Source organism: Mus caroli, chromosome 3 (assembly GCF_900094665.2).
Source record: "Mus caroli chromosome 3, CAROLI_EIJ_v1.1, whole genome shotgun sequence".
Taxonomy (NCBI): Eukaryota; Metazoa; Chordata; class Mammalia; order Rodentia; family Muridae; genus Mus; species Mus caroli.
The window spans coordinates 21145725-21173662 of NC_034572.1; the positions used below are offsets into that span (position 1 = coordinate 21145725).

At 35.7% G+C, this 27938-nt stretch overlaps 1 protein-coding gene across 11 annotated transcripts in view; it reads right to left on the reverse strand.

Moving 5' to 3' along the window:
* Nlgn1 (neuroligin 1) overlaps positions 1–27938 on the reverse strand; it is an 888460-nt gene that overhangs the window by 456028 nt on the left and 404494 nt on the right. For 8 of the 11 annotated variants that reach the window (XM_021157773.2, XM_029475306.1, XM_029475309.1 and 5 more), the window contains 2 exons: positions 27178–27237; positions 19256–19408 (listed from right to left, as the gene is read on the reverse strand). In XM_021157773.2, the coding sequence (XP_021013432.1) occupies positions 19256–19408; positions 27178–27237 (213 nt within the window). The remainder of the gene's footprint in view (positions 1–19255; positions 19409–27177; positions 27238–27938) is intronic. The other 3 variants (XM_029475310.1, XM_029475313.1, XM_029475312.1) reach the window with 1 other exon arrangement.

The window sequence follows — 27938 nt, forward strand, 5'->3', positions numbered from 1 at the left end:
GAAGAAGAAGAAGAAGAAGAAGAAGAAGAAGAAGAAGAAGAAGAAGAAGAAGAAGAAGAAGAAGAAGAAGAAGAAGAAGAAACAAAGAAAAAGAAAAAGAAGAAGAAAAAGAAAAAGAAAATGTGTGGTGTGAACAGTCAATGTATCCAAAGCTTCCCTGCTCACTGTTGTATTGGCTAAGGAAATATAGAACAAGCTCCTTGTGGTGGGACACACATGGTAAAACAGCAGTTGCAGTACAGTGGTCAGGAAGAGGTAACCAAAAGAAAGAAACAGAGCAAGGTAGCAGGGGCAGACACTCCACAGATGTTTAGCTTTCTCCTCTCAGCCTCCAACAATATCCTATTTAGTTATAAGTGAATCTACCGAACAGTCATGGCCATCGTACTCCACCCTCCCTTTAAATGGCTTGCTATGGACTATACCTTTAACACGTAAGCCCTTTGGAGGAATATCACACCAACCAGGGACTTTCATTCTAGTATCTTAAAATTCCCATATATATTTAAAAGTACCTGTAAATGTATCTGCATAATAAAGAACATTGCAGGACTCACACTATGCAAAACAGCATGCAATTTCAGAATTCATGAAAGTGTAAATAAATGTCTACCCCATGCAATAGTCAGAATGTACGTGGTTCCTATGCTTTTAAAGTATATATCATATGTATGCATTATGTAAAGAATAGAAATCAAGCCTAATATGATTAAAAATTCAAGATTAAATGTATACTTTAATGTTCTTTGTTTATGCAACATAGATATTAATTTGTTTTATTGTGTTTTGCCTTCCAATGTAACTGGGTTAATTGATGCCAGGATGGATGATAAAATATGTCTGGTTGATAAAATATGTCTGAGTGTTTCTGTGACCTTGTCTCCAGAGATCTGTAAGTGATCAGTAGAATGATGTTAAAGGTCTGCGCTCTGAGTTTTGGACAACATTCTACAAAATTTTTTTCAGAAACATAAATATATTTTTAAAAATTATAATTACATAATTCCACCATTCCCCCATCTTTCTTCTAATCCTTCCCATGGTACTTCCTCCCTCTCAAATTCATGGCCTCTTTTATTTTTTCAGTTGCTACCATTACAAACATTTACAAACAAATACCTACATAAATACAATATAAATAGATTGATTTTGTGGCTTCATTTATTAGTATGTATATCATGCTGTCTCTGTCTTTATAGTGTCACATATAAGGCTACTTAATATAAGATTTTTGGGGAGTCAGGGGTTGAGACAGGGTTTCTCTGTGTAGCCCTGTCTGTCCTGGAACTCACTCTGTATGCCAGGCTGGCCTTAAACTCAGAAATCTGCCTGCCTCTGCCTCCCAAGTGCTGGGATTAAATGTGAGCGGCACCACTGCTGGGCAGTATAAGGTATTTTCAAAACTGGGATAGAATAAATAGGGAAAACAGCAGCTCCAGATAGGTGGTCCCTCTTTTGAGTCCTGAGCATCAGCTTTCTTGAGTCTTTGCTATGAGAGTCACACTGCTCTATATCATCTGCTTCCATGGTAATCTACACCATACATGGTAGAAGAGAGATTTCTAAAATTTAATAAGCAGATTAAACATTTCCTATAGTAGAATAGATCTCTCTCTCTCTCTGTCTCTCTCTCTCTGTCTCTCTCTCTCTCTCTCTCTCACACACACACACACACACACACACACACACACACACACACATACGCACATGCACAGAGACTCACAAAGAGAGAAAGGAAGAGAAGGAGGGAAAGAGAGAGGCAAATAGAGACAGAAACGGCACAATACATATATACTAACAAATGAAGTTACCAAATCAGTCTGTTTTAGGTTGTAAGCATGCACTATGTAGGTATGGTCTCTTTCTATGCCAGCCTACTTAACACAAATAGGGGCTTCCTTAATTCAAAGCTTTGGAGGTTAAAATCTATGAAGCTATCTCATTTGTGACAGAGAACACATTCCAGGAGTGCAGGCCAGAGGAAATGACTACCAGCTAGACAGGAAGGCAGAGGGCAATTAAGCACTCAGTCTACAGGTCTTATGATATCACACGCTGCAAAGAACTAATTCAGAATTTAGTAAGAATTAAGGCAGCATTTCCAGCAGGCCCTGAGGAAACCCCACTGGATCACAATTCCTGGGATGCTACTACTCAGCACACAGTAACACTGAATTTTCAGAACATGGAGGCATAGCAGGAAAAGAGATACCATCTAGATATTAGCAACATTCTATTTAGCCTTAAATAACATTAATTTGGTAGAATTTTTTTAATTAATATGTCTCGTGAGGGCCGCATTCAGAAAACTAGGATGTCTGTAACCTTTGCAATTGATCCTGTTTATTCCATCTGTTCTGTGACTCCAGACAAGCTCTGCCTGGCTCTACATTAAGACATATTTAAATACCAGAAATCAGCTTTAAGACTAGACTCCTTACTATTCTAAAAAAAAAAAAAAAAAAAAAAACGTGAGCACTCACTTGGGAAGCTTAAGAATTCTAGGGCAAGATACGAAAGATAAAAATGAATAGTGTGATAATTTTAAGTTTCTGTTTCTGAGAACGAGTCCTCCAAGATCCTCTCCTCATTAGTGCAGAAGGGCATCCAGAGCTCCATGTAAATAAGATCAGGTCAGACACAGACCAGCATCCAGCGAATTTGGCCAGGAACTCCTTGGGCTTTCTAGAATAGGGTATAAACATCAATTATTTTCCAATAATGCGAAACCTTATGTGTCAGAAAAATAAACAGGAAGCTCCTAAGAACCCACTTAGCTTATGTGTCCATTCTAAAATATGTGATTGAAATATATTTTCACTTGCTCACTATTTTCATAAAAAGAAGTGTTGGGGGCTGGGTTGTTATAGGGCAGGGTGAATCTCTGCTCTTGTATGTCTATGGTCCTGGGTTAAATCCTAAATTTTCAAAAGGTAATGAGGATCGGCAAGATGTATCCAAGGGTAAGGAAAAAATGCTACAAAGCCTAACACTTGAATTTATTCTCTGGAGACCACACTGCAGAACCAATTCCATTAAGTTGTCCTTTAGCACACACACACACACACACACACAAAATAAGAATGCACTTACAGAAATTGTATGATAGATAATAAACAGATAAAATGAGATTATATTTGTTTACATACTTTAAAATAAAGACCTACAATGATAATAGCATTGTAAAACACTCCTAAACATAATAAATTTTGCCCGACAAGTTTTTTCAATTCCTTTCACTAGAGTCTCCTATTTGAAGATATGTGAAAATATAACTTTATTTCTGTATGACATTAATGAAACTGAGAAACATTTTTAAAGCTGGGATCTTAATCTCTGCACCATTTTATTTGTCCTGTGGATAACATACTTTTCTGTGTACCTTCTTATGCACACTTTTAAGATGCCGTAGGCATCATTTGGGCCCACTCTGCTTGTCAGATGGTCAGCTGTGGCTTTCATGCTCACCGAATTGATAGGTCAAATAAATCCAAGCCTGTGGTTGGGAAAATGAAATACACAGACTGCAATTGTTACTCATAGCAATTGAGAGGGATTTCCTCACACCATGGCATTAGAGTCATCAGTTCACAATTTGGAGCAATTAAACTGAAATCTTCCAATAAGGAATGACCACGCTTATATCAGTAATACTGGGGATGTGATGCCCAGATTGGGAAGAAAATCGCAATATCTATAATTACATTTTATTAAAAATAAATTATATTTAAAAATATATGTGGCACATTGAAAACTTGTCTGCATATGCAAACCTAGAACATTACTTACTCTTCCCCATGTACCTTATCCGTGATTTACAATGACTCTGAAGGCAGAGGGAACCTCTCAAAGTTGCCCATTAAGGCCTGGCTCACTGTCTTTGTGGCAAGGCTTATTGCAGGGGATGTGAACATAGTTAAGTGGATTTACTGTCTATATTTCCTAATTTATTAAAACTAGCACTCACAAAGGACAGGGAGCTTCAAAGGATTCCTGCAAATAAAGCACGGAATGAAGATTTCTTGACTACCAGAGTCACATAACGATGGCAAAGCTGACAGTTTTTTGCTTTTCCTTTATGCCCTTGAGAATAAGCTTGTAGCCAACAATGTTACAAAGTATAAACCATGACAATTTAATCCTGTTTGACAAGCATTCAGCCCTTAGAATCATCATGAAGACCATTGTGCAGCTTTAAATATTCACTGATTAACAATGTACTGCTCCTTAAGTGTGTTACTGCACCTTTGTGTTTTGTGAATCCCCCTTCTCAGCTACAACAGACATTACAAACAAGCATTAAATCTGATCCAAAGACCCAGAAACCCATGGATGGATAAATGGAATACGAATGTTTAAGAAACAGCAAGGATTTTCTAACCCATATATTTGAAGATTTCTTTTAACTTTTGATATTAACATATAATTAATCACTTCTGTTTCCCCCTTCCAAGCTTTCCTGCACAATCCTTCTTACTCTCTTTCTAATTCATGGTCTCTTTAATCATTAACTGTTGCTACATATATATATATATATATATATATATATATATATANATAAAAGCTTGCATGTATATGGGAATGTATTATGTGTACATGTAAAATAAATGTCAACATGTATGTCTATGTGAGTGCATTGTGAGAATTATTTAATGTGTGAAGGTACATAAATGTGAAGAAATGGGCTACATACATATATATATATATATATATATATATATATATATATACTTGTGTGGGTTCATGTGTGTGTGTGTGTGTGTGTGTGTGTGTGTGTGTGTGTATGACCTGCTCAGTCTGGATACTATTACATGTATGCGTTTTTAGGGCTGATCATTTAGTATTAGATAAACAAAATTGTTAACCTCTCCTTTCTGGATTCTTTTCTATCACAACTGTGGGGAGCATCCTTTGGAGACAGTCTCTGGGAATAGAAAGAAGAAAGGAAAGGACAAGGTTTGACGGCAGCAGGACAGAGCTTATAGGAGAACATGCTGAGTATAGGTTGGAACTTTTCCTTTTTTAAAACCCTCCAGGCATGACAAAGTGTTTTCAGAATATAATTATTTTTTGTCATAATCGTTCTCTACCATTGAGATCCTCATGAGAAATTCTTTGAATACTCTGCTTAGAGTATATTTGATTTCTCTGATGACTGGCTAGGGTTCAGTTTGGACTGTAAGGAGTAAATGCAGGTGAGTAGAATGGCTCACTAGGTAAAGGTGTTTAAGGTAATGCCACACCTACTCAAGTGAAGTCTGTGTGGCAAGTCCAAAAGCTTGGCCTCAGTCCTGAGGCAAAAAGTTTCACGGAAATTGATCTCCTGGAGCCTTGGCACCCCATAGCATGGATGTTCCAGATCTGTCCTTGCTATAGTCAGTGAAGGGTTTAAAGTGCTTTCCTTCAGTATTGTTTTATTATAAGTGCCCCCAAAGAATGATTTTACAAATAGCTAAGTTAGATTAAACATTGCTTCCTGGCCTTCACCTGTGCCCTAGGCAGTCCTTGAGCTGACCCTGGGCTTGGAATTTTGTAAGAAGTTTACTCATTCAGATGAAATGCCTCCAGTGTTGATAGTTAGAAATCAGGCATTGCAGTTTTCCAGATAGGATTTAGAAAACTCAGAGCTAGTTCAAAATAGTAAACTTAGAATTCTCATTATCGACATGAATGACAACCTACATTATATAATAGTAGAAAGAAGGTGGGTTGTGGTTTAAGGAGGAACTAGAGTATTGTATTATTCATGAAAAGGTTAGCAGAATGGAACTTCCCTGGGACATGTTTTCCTCTAGGCCCAGAGGAATAGTATAATTAGGTATTTACTAAGGGAGCCCTGGTAGTGGGTTTAACAATAGACTAGTATTGCAACTGGGCATATTAGCCCTTTCACCTGGCTCCTGTGAATAACTGACTTTACATAGGGCTGATCTTATCTCAGTTGTAAACATTACCTGGTTCCTGCAAGCTTTTATGTATGCATTTTCTCTGTTTTGTGTAAAGAGCCATTGTGCATCTCGATATACCTTGGCTGATATATCACATAACTTTCTTGGTTTTCTTCTGTATTATAATATTATTATTATATATATATATATAATTATAATTAATATTATAATGCTTGGTTTGAGAAATTACACTCAGATTCAGCACTCTCTCTGGTGTTAGTGTCTGTTTGTCACTCTGCCAACTCCTTGCCCACCTGAGTACCAGGACCCTGATTCTCCCACAGGTTGAGGGACAAACTGAGTCCAGTCTGTGGCAAGGTAAACCTCAAGACCTTAGCCTTATGCCTGGGATCAGGTGTAGAAGTAAAGAAGCAATTCCTGACAATCGTCTGCCCTCTGGATGTCATATGTTCACACAGAGACATAAACACACACACACAGAGTAATAAATAAATAAATAAATAAATAAATAAATAAATAAATAAATAAATAAAGTCTAAGCATTAAAGAAGAGAAAGACTTGCTGGTAGAATGCAAAGTGAAATTCATCAACTTTGGAAACGTTTTCAGAGCCTTTTCTCTCTTGCCCAGTGTCATTATTCACACTACCTTCCTCTTGTTGCATGGAATTGCCAAAACCTATGACTAGTGGTTGCTATGAAAAGAGATAGTGACATTATGGAAAAGAAAGACTCATTTAATAAATTAATTTCCAAAATAAGAATATGGATGAATTAGAGGGAAGTGTTACTGAGAAATTTTTTTTCTAATTTCATGTAATTTAGTATAAAATTGGAGCCTAGTCTGTGATCCTTCTAGACTTGTTCCTTCTGAAAAGGATACCATGATGAGCTGTGCACAGCCAACTAGTTTAGTAAATATTAAGGATTAGTTTCTAAAAAAGAAAAAAACCAAACTATATTCTTAAAAGCAGAGTCTTTGAGGTTAAGAGATATCGTGGAACCATATTTCATGGCAAAACTGTCAAATGAAACACATTTCTTTTAAAAAGAAATAACTTTTTCTTTCTGAAAACCTTTTTGTCTTTCTGAAAGTTAGTTTTCATATGAAGTAAAAAATGTAAAGAATTCTAGCATAACTAAATAATATAAAATTACTACAAAACTTTTTCCTGTCAGAAATAATTTCTGCTAATTATGATAATGTTACCACAAAGAATCCGTTTAAGTGGCTTATGCTTATTTGAGTATGATGCATATTAACCAAGAATGATGAATTTTCCATATATGATACCATTATCAGGCTCAAAAACAATAATCTAGAAGCTATGACACAAAAATTAATATGTCTTGGATGTGCTTCATCTTGGGACTTTCCTCTGTGCTATAGAGAGGCAGAATTCACTTCAGGGACATTGCTTCATTTGGGCTTTAGTTTTGATTTTGTTTTTTGTTTTGTTTTTAAAAATACATCTATGATTGTCATACCGCTTGCTGCTCAGAGAGACGTGCGGGCAGGAGCACTTGGAGGAGAATCTGATCTGTGTAATCATAGCCTCACATCCCTACAGCAAAGTTCAAAATCTCTCACTTCTACTTCTCTCTGTAGCAGGAGCTGCATATCTGTAATTCAGTTTAAAACCAATGGGAAATCAAAAGGCAAAAATGAACAGAAACACCGTCCTCTGTTTGTTTTACACATGTCCTTAAAAACATAAGTCTTACTCTGAAATTGAAAAAAGGAATTAAACCCTGCAGCTCAGTATATCTCTAAAATTATTTTTTTGTGATATTTCACCTTTCTGACTTCAAGGATCAATATTTACCACGATCTTCAGGTTCCTTATTACCAGTGCTCCCATCACTGTACATATGGAGCACGTATGTGAAGAAAACACACACACATACACACACAGCTCATGGGGATGCAGAAATCACTAATGTTTTTTAATCACTTATATTGTTCATGTGTAAAACAGTTCTAGGATAGAGAACATTTGGATCTGGATAATCAGGTAGCTTTGTGGCTAATGGAACAAACTGTGGTTATGAGGAATATATGATGTGCTTTTTACATGTGACTGCTTCTCTTTGCTGCCAACCATTTCAGTGCAAGCCCCTGTTCTTTATGCCCTATGCACAAACCCGAAGGAAAGCACAGTGAATCCGATTACAGGTTTATTGAAGTCTCTTTGTAATACATGCAGAGCACTCTTCCAGGTTTTGAGACTTTAGCAAACCTGATAAAATCTGGGGAATTATGTTTTAGTCTGAGAAGCATGATTTCTACCCTCTGAAGCTATGAATACAACAATACCAGTATGAACAACAGATGACCTGGGCTATGGAAGCAGAAGCCAGCAATCAAGAGACAACTTGATCAGAAGGGCCAATGGTAACTTGACCCCAGAAACAGAGAAGTTGAAAACACACAACAAGCAAGCATCTGCCTTAAGAAACAGCCTGCCTTGAGTGAATGAAGCTTCTTCAAATACCTTCAGAGGCTGTGATAAACCTTAAAATGTTCTGGTTGACCATATGCTAAAAGGTTCCTCACCTGTCTGTGGCTGCTTTTCAGGAGGTGAGGCTTAATGGAAGGACATTAATATATGTCTAAGGACCCACATGGTGAAAGGACAGAACAGATTCACCTCATACATCATGTCCTCTCACCTGACCTGACAGGGACAGAGACATTCACACCTCTCCCCCTCATACACACAAACAATGCATATGGAAATATTCATAAATTTAAAAAATTAACCACATCTTCCTTAAACCTTGTTTTCATACATAGAAAAAAACTTAAAAATGCTAGCATTATTGAAAGAGACTTTAAAACTTTCTTTTCTGTTGTAAATAGCTGCTTCTAATTATGGTTAGGGATGTGGCATTGAAGGTACTATGCATAATCCACCTCCTCCTTCTCTCTTTGATGCCCAGGTTCTATAACACAAGCTTCTTTGCTTCTATTCTATTTTGTGTATGCTCATCAATGATGTTGGTTTGCCATTGGTGGGTTCAAGAAACCAAGAAGCATCACTGAAAGTGGCAAGATGATATGCCAACATAACCTTTTTACTTTTTCAGTTGATTTGTCTAGGTGTTTTGTCATAGTAACAGAAAGATGACTGACATACAAGGCAACCTCTGCTAATGAGAATCCCTATATTTTTAATAGGCTTGACATTTTCAGGAAAGCAGAGCCCTCTGCTTAGAGTACAGGGAACCCTGTGGAAAATGGGGAGGAAGAGACATACCTCTGAGGGGTCAAGTACACCAGGGCAAGGCAATTGAAGTGATGATCACAGGTCCTTCTTGGTCTGTGGGAGTTCTTCTGCATATCTTTTTGTTTTGTTTTGTTTTGTTTTGTTTTGTCTTTGTTTTTGTTTTGTTTTGTTTTGTTTTGTTTTGTTTTGTTTTGTTTTGTTTTGTTTTGTTTTGTTTTGAGACAGGGTTTTTCTCTATAGCTCTGGCTGTCCTGGAACTCACTTTGTAGACCAGGCTGGCCTCGAACTCAGAAATCTGCCTGCTTCTGCCTCCTGAGTGCTGGGATCTTATCTTTGTTGGCTTAGTGTTTTTGTGGGGCTCCTAACAATAGCAGTGGAGGGTCTCTGACTCCTTTGTCTGCTCTTGAGACCCTTTTCCTCTTACTGGGTTGCCATATCCAGCTTTGATATGAGCATTTGTCCTTGGTCTTACTGTATTTTGTTATGCAGTATTTCCTGTTTATCACTTGGAGGCTTGTTTTTTTTTGAAGGAAAATGGGAGAGGAATGGATCTGGGGAAAAGGGAGAGTAGGTAGGGTAGAGGGTTGAAAGGAATGGAGGAAGGAGAAACCTCAGTCAGGATACATTGAAAAAAACAAAACAAAAAATAAAATTAAAAAATGGAAAGAAAATAGCAGGGAAAACAAAACAAAACAAAGCCATGGAATGGATGCCAGAAACTGTGTTAACCATTGAGAGGTAAAAAGCTAGAAGAAACATTAAAACAAACAAACAAAAACATAACCCTGTTTTATGTTTAAGGTACTCTGCCTGGCTGTGATATGCAATAGAAATGCATGTGAGTTTGGAATCGGAGGATCTAGGGTCAGCTGGATAACAAGAGTCTAGGAAACACACTAGCAGTGCTCTGTCTTTAAAAAAAAAAATGAACTGGGATGATTCTGAGTGAAAAAACAATGACAAGTGAGCCGTGCCTGAATGTTTGTGGGGTAGGTAGTGCAGGGGAAGACTTGGGCAGAAATGAAGGAACAGCGTGTGCCTGTAAATGAGATGCTGTGGAAGGGAACGGGAAGGCTGCCAGGCACTCTGGTCAGAGTAGGCAGTGATGCAGAGGGCAGAAACACAATTTAAAAGCCTAACAAAGGCCAGCATTGAGGAGCCAAGATCTGTGTGCTTAGAACAAGAGCAGGAGCAGTCTTGGATAAAGACTAATATCTTTTTATTAAGCAATAGTAGTGTCATTTATTATACTGCATTGCATAGGACAGACAAGGAAGCGAATTTGCCATCATCTTTATGAAATCTGACGATTCCTGTCCTGTGCTGTAGGTTCAACATTCAGCCCACAGCTAATCACTCCACTGAGACTCCATCCCTCTGCATTTCATATTTCAGAAGGTATCTCTGCTCAATCAGCCCCGGGTACATTCTGCTGCTGTTGCTGGCAGCCTTTTGAATGTACTTTGTACTTTACCTAATTTGGGGGGAAAAATGCTTCCAATGCTTTAGCATTATTTAAAAATACTTGGGAATATTTTCCACGGTCTCTAAATCTTTACCCTTTTCAAGACATTAGAAACCACCCAGCAACTCTTACTGTTAGAGATAACTTGCCCATACTGAATCTGTTTATCTCCACTTCAACTGCTTGAATCTGGCCTAGGTGTGGGGGAATCTACATTGTATTGTTTTTTAAAAGTCATTAGTCTTAATAACTCATGAAACTCATAAACTACATACTTTACTTCCAGTCAGTTTTTAACCAGTTTTTGAGAATTAATAAAACATAATACATTGTTTTAAGAAAAACCAGAGCCATTCTGATGAAAAAGAAGCAACATACGATTTAGAAGTCATTAACCTTTTATTACCAGAATCCTGAATAAAATTGATAATACCAAGTCCTGATGCCTTCAAAACTATAATCATAATGGTTCTACACAGTGTAATTTTGATTAATCTCATCATCGAAACGTTGACAAGTTTAATAACAAAAACAAATCAAACAAACAAACAAACAAACAAAACCCAAAACTCTGTGGCTTTGTATAAAGAGAGATTATAATCCCCAGAGGATACAGGGTTCAGCACAAATGAATGAGGCTATGATTATAATCACTGTTGCTGTAGTCATTATCATAAGCTAGAAGTAAGCCTGAAATGACAAAACATGAAAATTCCACAAATGTCAGCCATATTGAGTTGTAGAGATTCAATACATATCAACACAAAGAGAATGAGAGGACTCAGTGTTTGCAAGCCAGAGATGCATCCCTAGTGCCCCCTATCAGGGGCTTCTTCAGAGTCCGGTCTAGACATTCATCCTCATGGCACTTGCCATTTCTCTAGACTGAAGTTGCTGCCTAGTGAATATCATCTGCTGAAGTTTTTGTTATTTTCATCCCTCGCAGCCCCTAAAGCAAGAAATGTCAAGTTTACCCTCATGTAAATGTCCTGCAATACCCTCAATAATTAACAGAAGCCTTTGCAGACCACTGTGTAGTTTACAATGAGTAAATAAACAAAAACGACTGGAATTGGATCCAAACCAAAAACAACCACCCAAAACAGACACTATTGTGGATTCCAACAAGAGCTTGCTGACAGGAGCCGGATATAACTTTCTCTTGTGAGGATCTGCCAGTGCCTGACAAATACAGAAGTGGATGCTCACAGCCATCCATTGGATGGAGCACAGGATCCCCAATGAAGGAGCTAGAGAAAGTACCCAAGGAGCTGAAGGGGTTAGCAGCCCCATAGGAGGAACAACAATATGAACTAACCAGTACCTCTAGAGTGCCCTAGGACTAAACTACCAATCAAAGAAAACACATGGTGGGACTCATGGCTCTAGCTGCATATGTAGCAGAGAATGACCTAATTGCTCATCAGTGGGAGGAGAGGCACTTGGTCCTGTGAAGGTTCTACGCCCCAGTATAGGGGAATGCCCAGGCCAGGAAGTGGAAGTGGATAGGTTGGTAAGCAGGGGGAGGAGTGAGAGGATAGGGGATTTAGGAAAGGGGATACATTTGAAATGTAAATATAGAAAATATCTAATAAAAAACCCTCAAACACACACAAAAAGATTTTTCTTAGTATCTATATTAACTGTCAGTATTATGTCCTTTTTAAATAATAGCATATATGGGTAGCTGGCTATTTTTCCTAAGCTTCTTCAAATATATTAGAGTTTGTTTGCAGAATAAAAGTAACAGAAATGTAATTTATTGTGCATATTATCAGTTACATAGTTTTTTGTTGTTGTTTTTATTTGTCTGTTTTAATGTTCCCCAAATAAACAATCTCCTCTAGGGTGTTCATCTGACTAATCAATCAGAAATTGATTACTACCTAACCTTTATTAAAACCCACTTGAAGAAACATATGTTATAACAGAAATATATGGACCATCATAATTTTCTGTTGGTTTTAATTGCCGTTTTGGTTTCTGCTTTTATATGTAAAATTACCAAATTTCTTGGCTCACTGGATTTTGTTTGCACTCTGCTGACATAGAGACATAGAAACCTGAACATTTATTGCTGTTTTTCATTTTATTGAAACTTGATGAAAGAACTATACATTGAAGATATTTGTACATTTTCTAGTAACATAATTTTCACTCAATTCTCCTATTATTCTATGTTGCAAATAAACATAATGTAGCTCATATGATAAAGCATCTCTAGCATAAGGTGAGAAAAATTCTTAGTGTTTTGTTTTGATTATTATGTATCATACCTCTTTATGAAAGCGGTGACCAAGATATCTAATGCCTTCGCATTTATAGTGCTTTTTGGCTAATAGGACATGCAGTTCCTTTCAAGTGTGTACACTTTCCAAACACAAGTTACAATTTACTTATGCTGTGTCTATTTGTCACAAACTACTTCAGTTTTTCAGGGTAAGAGCAGCATGGATAAATAATAAGTAAATAAAGAATGGTATTTTTAGTTAACACAAGGTCTTGTACAAAGAGTATGAATCTATGAAGAAAATCTGAGTTCAAGAGCAGAATAATTTCATTTTTGTGACCCAAGAACACATTTGCACATACAGTAGGAAATTATAAGTGGATGAAATTGGGCATATAGTCATACACTACTTTTACATATGTGAACATTTTTCTTACTTTGATTTTAGAGATTATTTGTAAATTGAGGCATATTGGTATGAATAATAAAAGGAAAGTAATTACACACAAAATAAAAACAAACACACAAAAATCAAACAGAGCAAGAATAAAATTGTGCAGTTTGAAAGTTGTGTGCTTTTCTTTTCTTTTTCTATTTTTTGAGACTACAGAATACTTACAACATACACACCCACTCTTGTCTCTTCCCTCTTTACCTCCAGACACTCAAAAAACCCTCTTTGTTTTTGTTCAAACTCTCAGCCTCTTTTTACATTAACAGTTGTAATACACAAATACATAAAAGTATTTTATAAATATACCACAGACTTCGTGAGTCCCTTTGAACTGAATATGCTAGAATTCAAATGCATATCCTATCTGGCATGTCCTCATCAGCTCATCAGATACATTTTGTTTGAATTCTTTTAAAGTTCAAGTTTTTCTTTATGTTTATACTAGGCTTCTGACACAGAAATTAATTTAGACATAACAAAAGTATGCAAATTACTCTTCTCTACTGAATAACTCACCTTTCCATTAATCTAACTCTTTTTAATGACAACCCTGTGTCTACTTTTATGTCCTCATAAAAATGCATATGATTATGGTCTCCGTGAAGATTGATCTCACTAAAGCACGAGTTAGCTATGAGTTCTCACTTGTAGTTTTTTACCCTTACTTTAGCATCAAGAATCTAGTTACACAAATCATCAAATCTTGTTAACCAAACTCAACAGAATAAAAGCATATAGTTTATTAAAATTGGTTTGCAATAGGTTAAAGAAAAACATGTTTTGAACCTTTTAGCCTTTAGTCATCTTATAAACTAATTTTAGCTCTTTAGTATAAGTACATAAAATACTACTTCAATGTTTCCCCACAGACAGATTTCACTAAATACATATTACAAAGTAGAACGTTTAATTAGATCTTTTCCCCCCAATTTTTTGATTTTCAAAAAGGTTTAGGACTCATGAACCATGGAAGCTGCATCCTTGAGAGCTAGCTTTTGTAGAGCTAGAAGCTCCATACAAGCTACTGGAGAAGAAAAGGAGTCATCAATCAATATGTCACCATCAAACTTACCAAATGCAAACTACAAGAATGATTGACTTGAGAAGATATACTCATTGGCAATAGTGGCATGAATATCACCAAAGGAACCAACCACTTTGCCACTGAATTGAAATCCTGCTCCACAATATGAGCTCCACACCTGGCACCGTTATTTGTCCTATTACCTATATCTAGGTTGTCCATAAGCCATACAAGACAACATAGTAATATCAGGCTGCTAAATAGACTGACCATCTCAATAACTTATCATTTAACTGAAACTGAAAGATCAACAGATCTCTCAATATTAGTCTAAGATATCCCTATGAGTGTTTGGTGGTACTAACAACTGGCCAGTGTTCAGTGAACATATATATTAAATAAAACCTCTCTGAAGTTTTGGATGTCATCACAAAAGAGTGAGGAACAAAGAATGTAAGTCAGCAGGCTGGTGAGTGACTGACTCTAAGGAATCATTATCCTCTAGAAATGGCAGGATAGCCACACATAGGAGCTTACAGAAGTCATGAGCAGAAATCCTTTACAAGCTTTTTATGGTTTTTTAATTAAATATTTACTTTATTTACATTTCAAATATTGTCGCTTTTCCTGGTTTCCCCTCCAAAAATCCCCTCCCTTCTCCCCTCCCCTTGCTCACCAACCCACCCACTCCTGCTTCCTGGCCCTGGCCTTCCCCTACACTGGGGCATAGAGCCTTCACAGGACCAAGGGCTTCTCCTCCCATTGATGACCGACTAGGCCATCCTCTGCTACATATGCAGCTGGAACCATAAGTCCCAGCACGTGTACTCTTTCTTTACAAGCTTAACCATTCCAAATCCCAGCACAGGGAAGGAAGCTTAGCACACTATACCACCCCACAATATGGAGTTATTGACAACTGTTAGCTTTAGTAAGACACAGTTTTCCCTAGTAGTGTAACCCTTGTTAGGTCAAACACTCACCAGTGAAAAACCACACACCTAAGATCATTTACACAACAGATATTGGTCTTAAAGCATATAAAAAAGTAAGAGAATGAGAAAAGATAGACAAAAATTATAAGGGTAGGGAACAGGGCTGAGTTGAGAAAATTAAAGGGTGGATATTATGAAAAGTTCTTTGAATAAAAGTCTCAAAAATAAAAATAAACATCAAAAGTTAAATGTATTATTTGCTAGAGTCAAGAATTTCACAATTGCCAGGTCTTTCCCAGTCAAAGTTAACAAATATTATATCTACCTACGTTAAACACATTGCATTAAATTTTTCATTTGTCTTTTTACACAGAAAGTAACAAATTTATTCAAAATTTAGAGTAGTTAAAACACATTGAAATATTAAATTCCCTTTTGTATTTTGTATTTTTATGAGATTAAAAAACACATTGTCTTTTGAATAGTTTCTATTTTCAAAAACATGAATTCATTACATCTTATAATAGAGTCAACAATATATTTCCTCACAATTTAGAACTTATGCCCATTAAAATACACATTTTCCCAGGTTTCAAACAAAATACTTTACATAGATTATCTTCTCATATAAGAAAATATAACCTAAACATTTCTCAAGCAGCCAAGTTTATATATATATATATATATATATATATGCATACAAACTAATAATTACCATATTCTCATTCCTCAGATCTATGAAACAGTGGTTTAAATAGCAAATGTTGAATGAGGCAGAAACAAAGCTAGCTTCCATCAAAACTGGATGAGAACAGAACTACAAGCAGGATGAAATTAAAGCCTGGATGTATAGAGTACTTTGCAGGGTCACTGGGGACTTTAAGGTGACACCAAGGCAGTGGATGGAGAAGCAGGGTCCTGCTTCCTCCATCTTGTCTGCGTTTTCATCCTCCCTGGCAGTTATATCTCGGAGGGAACGTTCATGAATGAGTACTTTTACTGTTCTGCTAAAGGATACCAAGTGGGGGTCTCAGTTCAGAATGTTAAGCCAACCTCCTGAATGTACTGACAAATTTCTCCATGCCACTCCTAACTGTATTGAACAAAATATTTCTCACACAACGTGCTTTAAATCTATAACCTTGGTCAGCAGATAGTGGTATAAATTTTATTGCTAAAATATTTTTACTTCAGTACCAATCACTAAAACTCTAAAACAAATCAAGTATGGCAAAGTCAAAGAAGCAATTATTTCACCTTTTCCACACAAACTGGTTGTCCTGCCAATCACCCCAGAGCAACAAGACTGTAATTAGCCAATTACTCAGTGACTTCCCAACTTGATCCTCACAACAAAACACCAGAACCAAAAGACAGGGCAGAATCTTCTCTGATCGGAGACAAAATTTTATTTTATACCTAATATTCAGCATCTATCCCAAAGCCAACTTGACCAACATTCTTTTGGAACTCATGCCTAAGAATGCTTGGCTTACCTTGTCTTTAGATAAATATTCATCATGGAGGCTTCCAATAGGTACAGTACAGCCCTCACTGCCAGAGGTCAGCAGGATGAAGCTGATCTGTTTTAGTGTGACACTTTTGTGCAGTTGCTATAACAAATGTGCTGGTATCTCTCTCTCTCTCTCTCTCTCTCTCTCTCTCTCTCTCTCTCTCTCTCTCTCTCTGATTATCTCATTTGAATACATTCACAACAGCTTTTTTTTGAAAGAAACTGACCCAAATCCAACTCTTCTAGAAATGATACTTTAAATATGCACTAGACCAGTGGTTCTCAACTTTTCAAATGCTGCAGTCCTTTATATAGTCTCTTATGTTATGGTGACAGCCAACCTTAAAACTACATTTGCTGCTGCATCATAACCGTAATTTTCATACTGTAATGAATAATAATGTAAATACATATTTTCAATGGCCTTCGGGGATCCCTGTGAAGGGGTCATTCAACAGCCAAGGTCAGAGTCATAATTCCCAGGTTGAGAAGTGCTTCTTGAGACCATTTTACTAACAGATGTAGGTGCCTTCTCAAGAGTTTAATGAAAGTGAGGGTCTGAAATATGTTATATATATATATATATATATATATATATATATATATGCAATTAATAAATGATTTTTAAAAGGAAAACTGTTTAATGAAAAGCAGTTTTGGGCTGACCATGATTCAAAGTAGCAAACTCAAGACTGAACCTCAGGACTCAGACAGAACAGAGAAAATTGAGATAAGTCTCTGTGGTAGTGCAGCTGGCTGTTAGATAGTCCACGTGGTTGAGTGAGTTTTTCATTTATTTTACCTGCTTAATTTGTTGTGCTGAAAGTTGACCATATTGTGCTCTTGAAGGACAAGATGTGAGCATGCCAATAGAATTTAAACCAGATCCACTGTGAAGTCCTTATTAGTTCTAAAGTCACCCATAAAGGGGGAAATAACATTTTAAAAAGTAAACAAAGAGGAATGGGTAAAGTTTCCATTAAATTAATCACAAAGCACATCATAGGAAATTATGCAGGGACCATAACTTCCTCTCAGAAAAGACAGCATATGGTGTGATTACAAACACCAGTTCCACACACAATCTTTCTTTTAACTTTTCAGTGTACAAACACACCACTGCACAGTATTTTCAGTTGGTGAAATCTGGAACTAAATGGCAAGGATAGCTATGAAGATGGCTGAATTATAGGAATACTATAGAATATAAATGCTATAAAATAGAAGCATTGAAGTACTGAAAGTCTTCATATGAAAATGTCCTGTAAGGATAAAATGAGTATGAAAATTAGGGGAAATTATGAATGCCTTTTCTTTATCTTCTAATTGGCAGTTTTCAGTGGTGAGAATTACATCCTAATCACATGAAATAATTCTACTTGAACAATGCATGACCAGGCATACTGGTCAGCAAGATGCACCTGGACAGCAGGCTGCGGAAATATGGTCTACTTGTATTGATTAAGGATATCCATTACATCATCCACTCAACTCTATTTCATATTTTGATCTTCTGAAGACTGAGAAAATAACAAACTCTTATTCTCCCCATGGCAAAAATTTATGTATGATACTAAAAATGTTATGAAATTGTATAAAATTCAAGATTAAATCAAGAGCATAATATCTCTTTATCTAAAAAATGATTTTGAGACTTGAAGCTGTGATAAAAGTTTTAGAAAAATTAAGATTAAAAAGTAAAATCTGTATGGAATATGTTGTATTTTAAACAAGTTACATTAAAATACTATAGATAATTTTGATTAAATACTATTTTGTATTTATCACTGAAAATATTCTGACCTCACATTGGTAGAACATCAGGTTATCTTATAAAACCTGACTAAATAAAACAGAAATTTTACTAAGAATAAAGTTTCCTCTACATTTCTCTTTAAAACAAAGGATCTCAATTTTAACTCTACCTTCCTTCTGAAAACACTGTGTATGACTGAGGTGAACTGTCACCTTAAAATGGATATGTTCTTTTCTAAAATAAATCACTCAATAACAATGTTTTCAGAGACACTATTCTTAATTATTTAAGGGGCCACAGGAAAAGATAAAAGAGAAGAAATGCATGCATGAGAACAACAGTGACTTCCCCAAGTTAGTCCATCCCGGGTTCTAGACAGAAGTTTAAACTTACATCTAAGAGCACAGCGCCACACTAAAGAAAAGCCGCAGTCAACATCTGTTCATGGACTTGGTTTCTGAAGGCCTTTTGCCAGTAGTTTTCATACATCTGTATTGTCATCCACAAGGTACATCCCAATAATCAAAACCATCAGTGATCAGAGCCTTCATTACCTTTCTGCTTCAAGATTAAAAATTTCCCAAGTTTCCATTACTCAACGAGTGAACATTTAAAGAACTCATTGAAGCTTTCCAAAAGCCAGGTTCAGAAAAAGAATCGTACCAGGAAGTATAGGAGAAAGCAAAGCCAAAGGAGCACATACTTTGCGATGAATGTGGAAGGAGTAGGAGATATCTTACCAAGTACCCCAAGCCGATAGTTGACTGTGATGACGATCACATTGCCATAGCTTGCCAAGACACTCCCATCATACAGATTTCCAGTACCTTCCATGTAAGAGCCGCCATGGATGTACACCATCACTGGTTTGGGACCCCCACTGTCCCGAATATCTGCAAAATAAATGGTTGGCAATTATAGTTATCCCCAACTACATGTGTAATGAAACAGTGCATTTTTGCATTTTAAGAACAGGAGGGCATGATTTTTAATATCTTTTAAACTGCTGTTTTTCTTAAAGTGTTTCTTAAGCAATTCCTAGGAGGAACTATTTAAAAGGAAAGAACAACAGGCACCCATTGCTTTCTGTCTAAAGCTTAGTTTGCAAGAGATGGACATGCTATTCATGAACTATTAAGTAAGGATAATGATTCATTTCTATATGGAGTCATCTATCCCCCCTCTATTACTGTGGAGCTTTGTATCAAAGACAACATGATTACATTAAGTCATTTGTGGTCCCATTTGTGAGTATAATTAGACCACTGTATTATTCATTTCAGAGTGTAATATTCCTACTTAAGGACTGTCAGTGATTAGAAGTAGAAGTGTGTGCACCTAAGCACTTGTGGTTGGTACATGTATGAAATGTCGTGGAAATGATGCATCTAGAGAAGTTGCACCATTCACCCATCCAGCCCAAGCTTAGTCTTTGGAAGAAAAAAAAACAAAAACAAAGTATATTTACACTACTTCCTATAGGTAATGGACTCCTCTCAGTCCTCCGTGCTATGGTTTTAATCATGTGGGTGTGCAATGATTAAGCTAAGGTCAAGTATGGAATCACAAAATCCTGTGTCATCATTGTGATTGTCTCCCAGTCTCAGTGTTGGTATTTTGCTAAGATTCACTGACCACGACTACGTGATTTTCAAAAAGAATGTTGAAATAACAAAAACAAACAACATAAAGAAAAACAACCACCAAAGTGATTTTATCAGTTTTAAAACCATAATAATTTCTGCTGAAATGGCTAACCTGGAAGTTGATTCAGTCACAAACCTTGACCATATCCTGATATGACTGTAAACAAAACAGTGCTGTTTGATATCAAGTTGTGTGCCTGTATGCTCATAATCGTCTCTGTATCAAGTATATTACGTTTAACACTGCTTTGAAAGTGTTGTTTGACAATATAGTTTAATTTCGTTACTTTAGAATATTCTAGTCAAATCAAATTGTCCTAAAATCTTTGATTCAAGACTCTAGCTTCCACCGGAGGCTTAAGTTATAGATCACAGGGGGAATTGGGATGATTTAGAGACTGTTTCACCCTCCTCTTAGAAAGAAAACATCAATTTAAAAGCCCCATTTTGTTTTACTGTGATAGAGTAACTTCTTTGAATGAAAACTCACTTTTAGATAAAAAAGGACAGTTTCTCTTGTTTATTCAGACCTCCATGTTGAGAAAATGGCTCATGGCACAGCATAAAGACTTTCTGTCTGTCTGTCTGTCTGTTTTCCTTTCTTTTTAAAGTAATCAATTTTCAGACAAGAGTTTATTTATTTATTTTTAGTTTCTTTGACTTTATAATTGATTTTTAGTTTAGCATAAAATTAATGGGCTTCGTTAAGATAACTTCATACAATAGCCATTAGGCTTGTTCTAAGTTGTCCCTGTAAGAAAGATCAGTTTTAAATGAACCACTTCCTGTGTGTATATGTGCATTCTTGCCTCCCTCCTGTATATATGGACTTCACATGAATGTGCTAGAACAGAGTAAGAACATTTTTACACTGTGCTCATCTGCAAGGCGTAGTCATCACGTTTATCTTCTCCTGAAATTGACAAGCACAAGGTACTCCCTCTTTTTAAACGTTATTTGTTTAGTTTAGTTTAGTTTAGTTTAGTTTAGTTTAGTTTAGTTTAGTTTAGTTTAGTTTAGTTTAGTTTAGTTTAGTTTTAGGTTTAATTTTAGATTTAGACCAGTTCAGTTTAGTTTTAGTTTAGTTTAGNTTTAGTTTAGTTTAGTTTAGTTTAGTTTAGTTTAGTTTTAGGTTTAATTTTAGATTTAGACCAGTTTAGTTTAGTTTTAGTTTAGTTTAGTTTAGTTTAGTTTTAGGTTTAATTTTAGATTTAGACCAGTTTAGTTTAGTTTTAGTTTAGTTTAGTTTAAGGTTTAATTTTAGATTTAGACTAGTTTAGACTAGTTTAGTTTAGTTTAGTTTTAGTTTAGTTTAGTTTCTGGGTATTTTTCCTGCATGTATACCTGTGTGCCTAGTGACTGAGCTGTCAAAGAGACTCAAAGGTTCTCTGGAGCTGGAGTTAAATACAGTTGTGAGTTGCCATGTGGGCACCATGAGTTGAGCCCAGTGCTCTAGAACAAGCAGTGCTCTTAGCCACTGAGCCAACTCTCCAGCCCTTGTGTTCCCTCTTGCATGAAGATTCAGAGGCTTGCAGAGTTGTCAGATTTCAAAGGGAGAGTAATTCTTTTCCTGATTGTTAAACCACACACCTAAAATGCCTGCTTGTCACATAAAATTTTAGCTTCTTATTTTTCTTGTATGGCTGGCATTGAAGAAGCAATACTAAATTATTAAACTGAAATCATTAGCCCAACTGTTCGCAGCAGACACTGTACTCTGCTAATTGTATGCTTGGAGGTAGCACAGAGGGAGGCTGCTTCAGAATTCCCCTTTAATTAAAATTACATAGAATTACAAAGCACCAACTGTGAACAGTAATGAAGTCTTGGTAGAGCCATTCTGTTCACCTGGAAGACAATACAGGCACACATTGTGACTAGCCCTGCACCTTGCAGCAGACCCACCTGGGCAGTGTCACAAGGGCAAACATGTCAGCAGAAGCTAGGGCTTGTACCCAAGCAAGTCTGTTTCTTTTTCCTTGAAATGTATATCTGAAGAAATCACAGATATTAGGGGCAGTTCCAATTTCCAAATCAATTTTTCAAACTTTTCAGAGACTTTGGTCTTACCTAAGAATTATAATATTGAGCTGTTCTTTGCCATGAACTTATTTTTCTTTTGAAGTCATGCTGAAATTAAATAATATAGTGTGTGTTGATTACTAAAATTACTAAAATCAATATAGTGTATGAAAACCTTTAGAATTTATTAGATTCTTCTATTATAACTAGAATTCTTGGTTAGTGGTAAATATTTTACCTGAATGGTATATTTTTATTTGTTTGCATAATCCTTAAGTCTTTTCATTGTTAATAAAAACTAGTTAAAATTATAAGTATGCAATAATATTTGTTCATGTTCTTTAACAATCACATTTTGTCAGTTTTTCTATTTTATTATCAGTTCATGTATTAAATGTTCTTCAGCAGCTAATAATGAATATTTTAGAGTCACAATGTTTTTGAAACCTTCCTTGTTATTTAATTCCCTATATAATAGATAAAGTATATTAACTTTGTTCTTTACCTACAATTTTTGGCTTTATATAAATAGCTACTTCAGTCTTTACTAAAATGGGCAGTTCACAGGTTCTTAAAATACTAGCTTAGTTCCAGTCAAACTGTAAATTTTCACAAGCATATTCATAATTATGTCATTTTCTTTAAGTCTTGTTAAACATAGTGAGTTTGAGAGGAGAAGAATAATGAAGGACTCCGTTGATTATTTTCTTCTAAAATGTTAATAAAGAACTCTAAGGATTTGTCAGACTAATTAAATAATAGATTTGGAATATGAGCCCTTACCCTTAGTAAGCATCCTACAACTAATATTTTAGACCAAGGTAGAAAGTGTCAATGAGCTAGACCATTTCATAGGAAGTCTGTGCAAGTGTCAATGAGCTAGACCATTTCATAGGAAGTCTGTGCAAGTGTCAATGAGCTAGACCATTTCATAGGAAGTCTGTGCAAGTGTCAATGAGCTAGACCATTTCATAGGAAGTCTGTGCAAGTGTCAATGAGCTAGACCATTTCATAGGAAGTCTGTGCAAGTGTCAATGAGCTAGACCATTTCATAGGAAGTCTGTGCAAGTGTCAATGAGCTAGACCATTTCATAGGAAGTCTGTGCAAGTGTCAATGAGCTAGACCATTTCATAGGAAAGTCTGTGCAAGACACCTAGGACCAAGCCTCACAGCTCCTCTCAATGGTCCCTCTGAATAATTGCATGATTCCTTAAATATGTGCTTTGGTTTCTTTTTAAGGGGTCACAGGCTGGTTAATTGGCCATATTTTAGAAGTTTTGGAGATTTAATAGCTTTTAACATGCGAAGCATTGCCTTAATTAAATTTTTTTGTCTGATATGTACAAAGCGAAGCTTGAAGACAGGACATGCATTTTGCTCATGCTTCTGCGTGCCAATTATTCTTCAGACCTGCTAGTGTGAAATAGAAGGCTTGGCCTAATGTGTTCTTGTTAGCATAGGCAAAAAACAAACATGTAGTGTGGTTACAAAACTTGGAGGGAAGTTGGGTCTGTATGGTGCTAATAAATTCCATCTAAATATTTAAATGCTAAGATTGAGATTTTTTGGCAAAATTAAATATATTTCTGTAATCTTCTAAATTTCTTGACTAAATTGAGAGAAACCTGGAATACTATTTGAAAACATTTTAGGAGTTCAGATTAGCTTGTAAAACAGAGCTCTCTTGATTATTATAAATTGTAAGTTAAGAACGATGTGACTTGTTTGCCCTGGAGATTGGTGCAGACAAGGAATTATAAGTAACCATCTCTCTACAGGGAAGTCTGTAATGCCATAGTGAATAGTGGACAAAGGATGCTGAATGTCAAAGGGAACACAGAATGCAGTGCCGGAGACATGGCTAGTGAATTAGGGCACAGGGAAGATGTGGAGAATTGCCAAATAACCTGACTTTCAGTGATGGAAAGAAGGACTGTAATTGCATCCTTTGCTCTGTGTCCAGTGATGCCAATTCAACATTTGCTACAAATTCAAACTAGATATTAGATCATTTTGATTTGTATCACATCCACAAAATAGTTCCAAGAGCACTGAAGAGGGGGCATTCAGAGTTTACTAATGTTTTCTTGATGCGCTATCTGGATGTATCTTTCATGTTTCTGAAGTAATTGTGGAAGGCAGCACAGAGAAATAGGCTGCATTGAAACTGAGTGCTACAGCAGGAGACAGCCTTAGACATGTAAAAGCATGACTTGACTTGGTAGCTCTGGCAAAGTGGCTTCCTATGTTGTGGTTGAGACCTGACATTTAAGCAGCTGTTTAGGGTACACTTAATAATGAACTAAAAATGTTAAAAGTGATTCAAAAATGCACTGTAAAACAGATGCATGTGCTGCACAAAAAACTTACTATCAATATTCAGAAGTACGTACTCCAAGCATGTAAATATATGGGAGCTATAACACTCCATGGGGAAATCATCCGATTAAATCAGTAAATAAAAAAAAAATTAAACTAGAGTGATGATATTCTAGAATTATTACTATAGTACCCAATTTTGGACTTTACAACTATCCCTCAAAAGCAATCCTCTATACTAACAATGTGTAGTATATTGGACTGTCAGAAAATTTTACATATTTTACATTTTTTGTAGCACAAACTGGGCACATCACCCATGTCCCAGATAGCCTAAAAGTATTCTGAATGTTTGACTCTAGTGTAAGTTTATTCTTTAACTATTTAGCACTGGAAATTATGTGACTTAGCAGTGTCTTTTAATTATTTAATATTAATAGTAGTGATTAGCTTATGCATAATGATTATGTGTTTACTAGGATCCATGGTAAATGAATAAACAATCAAATAATCATAAATTACACTATAGTCACAATTATTTTTAATGACTTATTTATTCATGTGTGTTCAGTATATGTGTGCACTCACACAACTAGGGAATTTGAGGGAGTGAGACATCAGAGCTGGTATTACAGGTGTTTGTGAGGTGAGTACTGTGTTCTGAACTCTGGACCCCTTATAGAACAGTGTGTTGGTTTGAATAATACTAAGCCCTTAGGACTATATATTTGCATGCTTCTTTCCTAGTTAATGAGCTATTGGGGAAGAATTAGGGGGTGTGCCCTTGCTGTAAGAAGTGTGTAACTAGGGGTGGGCTTTAAAATTTTAAAACCATAGGCTAGGCCCGCTGCCTATCTCTCTGCCTGCTGCCTGGGGATCTGGATGGAGAACTCCCAAAGATTTCTATAGTGCCCTGTCTGTCTTGTGCTGCCATGCTTCAAAAAATGATGATAGTAGACTAAAGCCTTTGAAACTGTAAGCAAACCGTAAATTAAATGTTTTCTTCTATAGATGTTACCTTGGTCATGGTGTCTTTTCTCAGCAATAGAGCACTAATATATACAATATGTATTCTTAATTGCTGTGACATCTTTCCAGCCTATTAATAATTCTTAAGTGTTATAAAATGAAAAGTTGAAAAATACAATTAAGTTTTCAGTATTTTGCCTCTACCATTTATGTTTTCATTGCAGAAGAGTTTGTTGAATTTGTATTAAAAAATTAAAAAAATAAAAGGATGCAAATAGTGCATGAAAGTCATTTGGTCATAGATACTTTCGATGACTTGAGAGAATACCTCTGCTCATGTCGGGACAGATTACTTTATTTTGGAAAAATCAGTCCTACTTTCTTATAAATATCTTTCTGAGATTTATTTTGACAAATAAATATTTTTCTGTGGCTTGAGGAACAACAGAAAATTGTAGCTTATATTCATTACCTCTGAAAAATTATATATATATAACCATAAAATCCTGAATGAAAGGGAGCTGGACTGAATGAAGCAGTGCTTCTCCAGGAACTTAATTACATATCAGGTTGAAAGACAGGCTGAGAGAGCTAGTGAATACTTGGATTTTATAGTTAATCAGAGCTGTAAGATATAAGATTATAGGATGGAGAAAATAATCCCATATCAATGAACTAGGACATATTTTATTATACACGGATGTAATACTAAGACAGTAACAAAATTTTATTTCATATTGTTAAATTATCTAAAAACTATACATATTTTGAAATGAAAATTATATCTGTAATCTTATTTGTTGAAATACCTATTAAATTTACCAGAAAAATGGTGTTTAAGATTTGTTTATTTTATTTCTTATCAATATGTGTCTGCATGTCTGTGTTTTTGTGTAAATGTGTGTCAGTTCAGGCCCCAATGGTGTCCAGAAGAAAACATGGGGCACTGTGGACCTGAGTTATCTGGACATAGCTACTGGGACTGAGCTAGGGTCCTTTATGAGAGCAGACAGTTCTCTTACCTCAGAATATGTCTCTAGCATCATAAAGCAACAGATTACTAAGGGACCAGGCCACTTATATGGATACACTTTTTATTATTACTTACCCTAATAGCTGGGGTGCCTTTGTTCTCTACGAACTATCATTTAACTGATGTGATACTTAAGCATATCAACAGAAAGCAGGATTGAAAAAAAATCTAAGTCGTATTGCTCAAGAAACACTTTGCATCAGCTTATTTCTCCTTTGATAGAGCATGGAGTATCTTTTGAAAAAGGAAGTAAAATGTAATAATGATACACAGTCAAATTGGGCCGGAGTATTTACACAGATTAGAGCACATGCAATGGGTACAAGGACTACAAGGGGAAGATTGTTAGTTCAAAGAATATGGACTGATTCATCAAAACATGGGATGAAACATATCAAAAGTCAGTTCAAGAAAACCAAAAGAGAAAAAAAAAAGCCCCTCTTTTTAAAACATCTGAATGGTTGGCATCAAAATGTAAAATGTAACATTCACTTTAAAAATATTTTAAAATGCATATTTATGTGTAACAACAAGCAAGAAGACAAAACACATCCAAAACAGGAATTTAAAAAGAACTCTTCAAAAAAAGACAAGAAGTAAAAAAATTAGAAAGGGGTGGAAAAGTGATTGCGGCTCTGGTCATGCAAAGAGATTTGGTGGGAGAAAAAATACCTTCATCTTCAGCACCGTCATTATCACCTAAATCATCTGTGTGTTTCTTTGTAAGGGGACCTAGGATTGAGAGTGGAGAAATGGAGGGAAAAAAAAGACAATTCAAGAATAAACAAGACTGAGGGGGAAAAAATAAACGTAAATACTAAAATTCCCAAGGATATTAAAAAAAAAAAAAAGTCAGGGAAGTGGTTTATATCATGGTTGATTTATTTTTTTCACTTTTAAGAAAAAAAAATATTCCCTTCCCCAAAATCCAAAATATCACATAGAGTTGGTTTCTGAACATTTTCAGCATTAAAAATACACCATGGTTTAGTCTTTTAATCAGAGGCCAAGGAATGTTTTGGGTTTTTTTGTTTTTCTTTTTCTTTTTTTCTTTTTTCTTTTTTCTTTTTCTTTCCTTTTTTTTTTTTTTGGTAAAAATACCCACTTCACATTAGAAAATGAACAATTTAATTAGTTAAATATACTTAATTTATTCAGCATCCTCTCTAAGTTTATGAAACTCATAAATACATAGCAGGTCAAACTATTCTTTACCTTGGGACATGATAACAACCTTATGAAAAAAAAGTAGAAATGTTCTGTAAGTTGTTCTTTTTCTGCTTTTTAAAAATTCTGTCTTTGTATGATCATTACCACTTTTATCTTACACATTTTTAATTTATACATTTAAAAAACTTGTGACTTTTTAAAATTACTTGTCATGACACAAGTACTCCCCCGTGCGTTTTAATTTAAATGTTAGTTGTGGATTT